The following is an 8,742-nucleotide window of genomic DNA, read 5'->3' as shown; positions in this document are numbered from 1 at the left end:
TTTTATTATGAGTATTTATTTTCCTTTCACATTTACCAGTATTCTATCACATTTTTATTAAAAATGTCTCTTTCAACGTTTGTTTCTTTTCTTTGTGGTTCATACCTCCCTTTTTAATTCATTCTGTTGGTCGGTCTCTGCTTGTCCACCGAAGACCCACAAAATGAGAATGCTGTTTCGAGATTTATGTATATATTTTGATAGAATGTATTTCTAGCTGGAAGGATGCTTATTTTCCTACAACATAAGTGATTGGAATTCCATTCCTCCATAACCCAAGGATGGCAACAAGTCAGAAAACAGATTGCCAGCCAACCTCTTGCATTGCTGGACTGAAGTGATTCTTTCCTTTTGTTTTTCAATCATTACCTGTTGTATTTTTTCATTTCAAAGTTATGATACATGAAAGGACGAAATTGGTATTGATACTGTTTTGGAAATGGATGAATTGTGGGCTTTGGTGCAGCTGTTTATGTTTTTCTTCCCATCTGATCACTTTCCTGTCGAAATATTTTTTCCTAAACTACACAATGTAGCTTGGTGAAACTTTATAGGAAGGTCAGAAATCATAAGTGGATGCGCACATAGAAAAGCTATATGCTTCCAAAGGAAATAATACAAGACTATTACATTAATTTTTGACATGTAGGAGTGTTTTTATTTTTATTTTTTTTATTTTTTTTAAGTAGAGTGAAAGTCCTTAGATTGATTCAACCTTGTGTGACCGAAATAGCCATTGAAACCACCCCTGAAGTCGCCCCCTCCCCCTTGTTTTCTTACATGTACTTCGATACAACATTATGTTTAATTCATATACTTTAATACACAAATAAACACAAACATTTTGTAACGCAGTGGAACAGTCAGGAAGTCACTTTGATTTACAGAATACTTTCCTGAATTCACGTCTGAAAATTTTAGTACAAAACCCATAAACGAATGGATTTACTCCACTGCTAATGAAATGAGAAAGTATAGCTACATTGTAAGCCACCTGTAATGGTACACTTATACATTTAAGAAAGTCTGGCATCGTGTTTCTAGAGATGAGTAATGACATGTAAGGTATAAAACTGATGACTTGAACAGTTGTAATGATAAACATTGTTATGGTGATACGCTTCCGACGTAACATATTTCGACTGGGCGTCGACGTCGAACTAGAAAAACTCATTTTTCGCAAAATTGAAAATCGGGATATTCTTTCTGGCTTCATTTTAGTGACATTGTTATTTCTTGAGGTTAAAGGTCGTCTCTTTTCTTTCCTATCAATTGTGCTATTTCTTGAAGATTCTGTTAAGAAGTCACACGAGTCTTCGCTTTCTTCTGCTTTAAATTTGTCTTCAGATTTGTTAACTTGGGTAGTTTTTGGTTTCTGTTTCACTATTGGGTCGTTTTCATAATTTTGTGAAAGTGAGGGGTCGTTTTTCTTGTAGTCACGTAATATTATTCCTTTAGTATCTGTCTCCTTCTCTCCCTTTGATTTGCTTTGAGAAAACGACGACAATTCCAAACTGGCGGTATACGAACTTCGTTTGGCATTTGTCGAAGTAAGGTTTGGAAGTCTAAGGACTCGAATCCATATTAAAGTGTAAAAAACAACTAATGATGACGATATTCCAAAAAACAGCAAACAAATTATCCAGTAATAAATTTTAGGGTATGATGTATCACTGTATTCAGGTGCTGTAGAGCACGACGTTTCAGCAATGATAAGTGTTTCAGGTTCTGTTTCTCCAAAAAGCATCAGAGTCGGCCAAGAGAAAACTAGGGAAAACATGAAACACACACAACATAACCACCTGGCTTGTGATGACGTAATGCGCGTAAGAGTATGTCTGCAGATACTTAAGTACCTGTCAAACGCAATAATAACCAACATTGACCCTGCAGCTAATGACGTCAGTGCACGTGAAAATCTTTGTATCTTACAGAGAGCATCTGATTCCCTTCCAATAGGATGTCGTAGCATTGCTATTTCCATCGGCATACAAATACAGCTTGTCAAAAGATCAAAGGATGCAAGAAAACCAATGAAATATTTTATTTTCTTTTCCTTCCATTTTCGATAACAGATATAGCATACCAATGAGTTTCCAATGGCACCCGACGTCATTAATATGGCAACAAAAGCCACCACTGGAGACAAAATATGGGACATCTCGTCCTCCTTCATACAAACTAATGTTTTATTTTCTTCCATTGTGTCATTTAAAGTTTCCATTTTATCTACAAAAGTTATAAAAGGTTAGAGAGAGAGAATAAAACACGAGCAGATAAATCTACAACACACTTGTAAAATGACATCAGATCATGACAGGATGTGAGAATTATCACATGTCAATTACAACGTATATTTATAAAAAAAAAATCACCATTCATTGAGTACAATTACGTAAAAAAAAAATTCACAAAAAGCTTATTTATTTTCAGGAAATAGCATGCAAGCTTTGCGGAATGAATACATTTACATAGATCAATCTCTCACGTAATTTTAATTTACTGTACAAGCAATTGTATACGTACCGTGGGCGTTATATTTATAGGGACATGGCAATTCGAATAGTAAGCAACAGTGTCATACATGTATGCACTGCCATACTTAAATATCTCTATTATATGGAACGATTTACAGTCACAATTCGATTACTGGTGTAAATTTCTTTTTCATCAAATCGCCTTAAAACAAGAGTAGACGTCATTCTCGGTTATGAATTCACGCAAGCGAATGCTCCAAAAACGCAATTAATGCGCAACGCCGGTTCCATATGAAATAATAGATATCCGTAAAATATCTGGCCTGGATTTCATTAAAAAATCCCAAGTTAAGAATTTCCTCAAGTCCTAGCCCGTGCCACAAAAGTAAAAAAATGTCTAAGAATATTCTTAACTTTCATGGTAACTTCAATCACAATCTTTGAGACTGATGACGTCATAATCAGTTGAGAATTTTCTCAGACTTAAGGAGGTAAGTCTAGGGTAAGAGACATTGATAACTCTGAAATTAGTTATATGTTTCAAATTGTATCATTTTCAATTTCACCAGAGCCTATCAAGCTTTAATTTGAAAGAGAATGAAATTAATCTAAGTCACTTTGATGCTTACACGAGATTGATGTAAAATGCTGAATACAATTGCAAACGCAATCGGAACACCTCAGACTTTCTTGTTACACAAAAGAAAAACCTCGGAGGCACTAGTCGGATGGATCTGTCCGAAATTTGACCGATCCAATTCTAAAATTATAGTTAAACTGGTTGAATTTTTTTACCATTCCTTTTTTTCCCTAGCTCCTCGCTTCGTGCCAAAATTCTGGTAGTTCCAATTGAATACATACGTTCAAATGATTTGTAAGAGTTGTGTCCATTACCCTAGATCTACCTCCTTAAGTAATTTTCCTAGTTTTGTGACAATGTGGCCTGTTTTTTCTCAAACCCTCAATTTCAAGTGATCTGATTGGTTGAAATTTGAGTTGAGGAAGGACTTAAGGATTACCTCAATTTTAGGTATTGTATGAAACCGGACCCTTTCCCAGTGTAATATTTTATAAGAGAGTAATCAAGGGAACCAAGGTTATAGCGGTAATCAAAAGAATGTAATCCAGGGACAAAGACCAGACATGGAAAACAGACATATACAACAAAGAACATAACGTAACCAAAATCATACATTCAAAGTAACAAAAGTAAATGAGCAACTCGGACTCCACTAAAAACTGGGAGCATGGACCAGGTGCACCGGTAGGGTAAGCGTCCTCTGCTTTTCTAGAAACACCCGCACCCACCGAGTTGCTCATAAAAAGTCAAAACCGGGGGAGACAAACGAGGGAAGGAAAACTATGACCCGTTGAATAAATCAGTTTTCATGGTGTGATGGATACACCATAACGATCCACGAGTTCATGATAACGACCATAAAACTTCTGTAGTGATGACTTCAATCTTGTAGCAACATAACCCTGTTCCAGAAGCGTATTTGTTAGAGTTCTAGCCTGATACAAAAAGTCTGCGTAGTTTCGGCAAGCTCTGGCATAACGTATGAGTTGTGATATGAACACTAAAAAAAAGCCGCCATTTTTTTTTATCAAAAATGTCGCCAAAATCGGATTTCAATGAAAATTAAAATCTAGGGAAATCATCGCATTCTACATTCAATGGCCGCTTCACAATTTGGCTAATTCCGACTATTTTGCCGGCTTTGGCGACTTTTGTCTTTCGCTTGCAAACACAGTACCTCTTGTTATTGTTGAAATGTATTGCCAAAATCAGTCATTTTTTCCCGACTTAATTTGCAAGTTAATTGCCTTTTCTGAGAGGGCTTACGGCAGCGTCTAGATTGAATTTCGAACGTCAGACGCTGTTTTGAAGCCTGGGGTTGAAATTAGCAGTGAAAAGAAGTCGGAAAAATAAATTGGTATCATGTTTTGTTATATATTGTAACTACATTTCTTTATATCTGTTAATGTTTACTTAACGTGAATCAGGCTGACGGGGCATTTGCATTACTATCTGCATTCATGATACATGTATTTATTAGTACCTTACATGATATTAACGTAGTATATGGCAAACTAAAATTTGCAAGATTTTAAATCCAATAAAAGAACAAACAGAATTTCCCAACTACAAATGAGAAACAGCGGTCCTTTTCAAAAAAAAAAAATCGTAAGTGTAAAATTAGTCGTAAGTTATGATGTCATAATAGTTAAGTATTGTGACCTCACAACTTACGACTACTTTTATTCTTACGATTTCTGTGAAAAGGGCTGTAGTCGTCGATTTCATAAAAGTCGTAAGTGTAAAATTTATCATAAGTAATGACGTCACAACCAAAAATAGCATTATGGCGTCATAATGTACGATCAATTTCATACTTACCACTTTTGGTGAAATTGACACCTGGTTGAATAAGTAAGTAAGACAAACAGTAGCAGATCCAGAAGATTCTGAGGATTGGAACTCCCAGCTTTTGGAATTATTTGTGCATTTTATGCCAAATATGGGTAGCATATACATTTTTTACAATGGAACTCCTGTTTTCAAATTCTGGATAGGACCTCGTTTTACTAAATTTCTGTGCAAATCCCCTGACAAAACTGACCTACATTGTACCGCCATTGTTTGTTACAATGTGCATTCTATAATACATGTACATGTACCAGAGTACTAAACAAGTACTGTCAGGGTTTGGTTTAACTTCATGTTACGTCTTATCTTTACACAAATATTGATGTACTATCGAAATAAAAGAAAATATAATTTTCTTACCTCAGCCATTCATCAATTAGAAGTCTTAATAACTCTTTACAAACAATAATACGGAATTAGTTTCATGACAGGTTGGAATGTTTTGGATAAAATCGGAAATTTCAACTTGAAACTTAATTATATCTATTAAGGAAAGGCGTTGTTGGCTAATTGTTATGACCTTGAAGTTTTTGTATATTGTATTTTGTTGTCGGAAATCAACGTTTGAAGCGGTTTGTATTTGTTCACATTTTTGTCCTTCATGTTAAATGTTAATGGCGGTAAAATTCAGGTAAAAAGAAAAAAAAGGTTTTTTTACAGTATGTAAATGGACAATATGAAACGTTACTTTCAACTTGTCTGACCCTTATCCAAATACACCATTCAATGGAATGGATAAATAATCTTGGCCCGATGAGATTGAAAAATAATTTTCCAACCGTTAAAATTTCATAAATAAATATTGCAATCTGCTTAATACTGTCATGAATGTGGCAATGTATTCATTCATTTAACATTTCATAATCTGGTTCCCTTTTATACTGATTCTCGTAATTACGCCTCCTTTTCATCCATGAAATCCTGGATTCGCCACTGGATGTATTGAAAGCAAATTCATTTAAGTGTTGTCTTTCTTTTACACCAGAACAGGAGCATCTTGTGGTAAATACTAAATGGCGATTCCGAAATTAATTTCGTGCCTAAGTGAAACAAGATTTAAAGATACTTTTCAAGATTTATACATGTATGTACATACACAATGTTTTCTGTCCTGCCTGACTTTATGTATACATGTGCATGTAGAACATGTGAGCATGTTGGTAGTGAATACGATCCTTTGAGATACAAAAAAATTATCAACTTTCATACGAGGACAAGACCACAGTTTGTAAGTATGCAGCTGTAATATTTCAATGGTATTTTATGTCTGAGGAGAACATCTTGTGAAGGTCGTGACTTTCAAACCTTACACGGATTCAATATCAACTGAAAAGTATCGTTTGAAAACTGTCCTTCTTCCCGAAACTTTATCTGGAGAAAGGTAGTTGACTTGTCTATATAAGTGCAGTTTAGGAATCAATATTAAGTATAATTATTATTATTATATAGTACTTTTGATATAGAAAATTATCTGGACTTTCTGACATCATATAATGAGTTTAACTTTACAATGAACCAAAAAAAGAATGATGAGGTTGATATATATGGACAGTCTCTTAAAAGAGAGATTTGTTACATTTTTTTTTTATTTTTCTCATTTACCAAGAACGAACCAAGGAATCCCACTTCAGAGAGCAGGGTGAAATGACACAAACTTGAAGCCCCATCCGAATGAAAAGATCTGCCAACATCTAATATGAAACCGTGAAAAAATCATATTGGTTTTCAAGGATCCAGACAATTTGAAAAGGAGGGGTGCCAACCTGGGTTCCACAAGAAAAGGGGGTGCTAGGACATTATTTACCATTTTTGTGGTCTCCCCCCTCCCCCATTGGTAAGGATTTGCTTTTTCGCATGCTTCAACAAACTTTATTCCATCCACTTACTGAAATTCTTGATCGAGTATATTGTAATTTAATGTTTATACATCATTCATTCTAAGTGTTATTGATAATAGTTTTTAACGGGGGAATAGTCTAATCAGAGAGACCTAAGTGTTTTGACATGTAAAGGAAGGGAAATAGCGCTTTTAAATTTTATTTTTCTTCTCCTTGGCATTGTGAATGGGATCAGACGGGGTCGATTATTGCACTTTACAACTGGAAAATGACAAAGGTGTTTTGAAACTTTTACACATGATATACAGTACATGTTCTGTACGTATTCGGGATGATCGTGGTATTATCTCTTTATTACCCATGTATCATCATTCACAAATTCCCCGTCGATGCATGTATATATAGTGACAATTTTGTTATCGGCCAAATGAAAGTTGATATAAATCTTCAGCTTTTAATACTTCCTTTCGGCACTACTTTGGGTCATCTATCGGTCGTTTTATTTTTTCTAGGGGCGAATACCAAATTAATAATTATAGGCAAAACATCAAGTAAGAGAAGGAACAAACGTCAACCACTGCGTCCAGTTTAACGTCAACGTTGTAATTAGATTACTAACCAAGCTGTTGAGTGCCATTTGAACAAGATAATTCTTTCAAAAAGATGATATCCTTTGAATGTAATTCCAACCTAAAACACGAGTTATCGACTTGACAAACTGTTCTAGTAGAGACGGTAATAAAACACCTGAATACTAACCATTGTTTCAACCTTCGCTGCAGAGACTTGTTACAAATTAGTGGAGTACAGAAAAAAGGCGTTTAAGTGTATTTATGTTATATACTTACATTTGATCATAATTTGCATATGATTATCAAAATTTTCCAACAAAAGAGGGGTCCATCCGCCAGAACTCCCTGGATCTGCCATTGTTGCTTTATGTTGCTGTGAATGTGCCTTACCTTTCATACTTAGTTTGTTCATTCTATTTTAAACGTTAAGGACTTACCCGATATCGACATTACTCTAACTCTGTAAATAAAGTTTCAGTTTAATTATACAACATAAGCGGGAAATGAATCACTGATTCTTGAGATAGTATCAGTAAACATTTATAACAATACTTGATGGATCTTTAAATACATAATCAAAGTTCATGTATTTGTAAATTTTAACTATGACGTAATACTTGCACTTTGTTTGTAGGGGGAATTTCCTTTTCTAGAATTTTTTTCTTCTATTTTTGTCATGATGTATGTATCTGTTTGTCATCATTTTGTTGTAGGTACAATTATTGTGTAGGGTTTCCTTATTTCTAATAAATGTTTGGACTTAGAATCTCGACAATTATAATTTAACTAAGGTGTCTGATAAAAGAATAAAAGTTTGGGGACTGTACATTTTTCTAGATAATGTGTCTTTTTTAATTCTCAATTGTTGTACAATTATTGATATTTGTTTGCATATGGTTCCTTAATAAACTGTCCCTTTTTATTGGAAAATTTGTCATTTTCATGTGTAAAATTCACAAAAAAATGACAAATAATATCCTAGCTGCCCCCTTTCTTAGGAACTTCGGCAGGCACCCCTCCTTTTCAAAGTGTTTGGATCTATCCCTGCATCTGGTATTTATAGATCTTATTTGATAAAATTTAAAACATGTAAGTACTTATATATGTAGATGTTAATTGACTTAGCTTTTCTACATATAAAATAATCATTTTCCGCCATAATAGAAGTGTGTTTGATTCTCAGGCCTTTGTGGTGAGTCTCGGATTGATATAACATGTGATACAGATTTTGATATGTGACAACCCAGTCTCAATATTTAAATTATGTGATTTTGTTTTATAATTGACAATATTGAAAATTTATAGGTCAACTTAAATGGAATTGTTGTATGTTATCATTGTGTATATACTGTTACATTTTGCTGATGTGTTAAAAAAAGACAGTGCTTATGTTGCTACAAGATTGAAGTCATCACTACAGAAGT

The 8,742-nt window shown here is 34.2% G+C and overlaps 1 protein-coding gene across 3 annotated transcripts; it reads right to left on the bottom strand.

Moving 5' to 3' along the window:
- Positions 1–798: 798 nt before the first annotated feature.
- LOC148598889 (uncharacterized) lies at positions 799–7,842 on the bottom strand. Of its 3 annotated transcripts, none has more exons than XM_088560509.1 (2): positions 7,756–7,842; positions 799–2,229 (listed from the first exon to the last, which is right to left on the bottom strand). In XM_088560509.1, the coding sequence occupies exons 1-2, from the start codon at positions 7,766–7,768 to the stop codon at positions 872–874; spliced, it is 1,371 nt and encodes a 456-aa protein (XP_088416635.1). In that variant the 5' UTR covers positions 7,769–7,842; the 3' UTR covers positions 799–871. The 3 variants fall into 3 exon arrangements, with proteins under 3 accessions (XP_088416635.1, XP_088416634.1, XP_088416636.1); XM_088560508.1 differs by having other exon boundaries at positions 7,595–7,774; XM_088560510.1 differs by lacking the exon at positions 7,756–7,842 and adding an exon at positions 5,269–5,423.
- Positions 7,843–8,742: the final 900 nt, after the last annotated feature.

Source organism: Perna viridis, chromosome 14 (genome assembly GCF_037379345.1).
Source record: "Perna viridis isolate PV_CMFRI_1.1 ecotype Kerala chromosome 14, ASM3737934v1, whole genome shotgun sequence".
Lineage (NCBI taxonomy): Eukaryota > Metazoa > Mollusca > Bivalvia > Mytilida > Mytilidae > Perna > Perna viridis.
Note: the sequence above shows the minus strand (reverse complement) of the source record. Positions and strands in the feature narration are given on the sequence as shown.

Coding starts and splice junctions, on each gene's coding strand:
- LOC148598889 (XM_088560508.1), bottom strand. CDS start 7,730: ATGAACAAACTAAGTATGAAAGGTAAGGCACATTCACAGCAACATAAA. Junction 2,230..7,594: donor TATGCAAATTATGATCAAAT/GTAAGTATATAA, acceptor TAACTTTTGTAG/ATAAAATGGAAACTTTAAAT.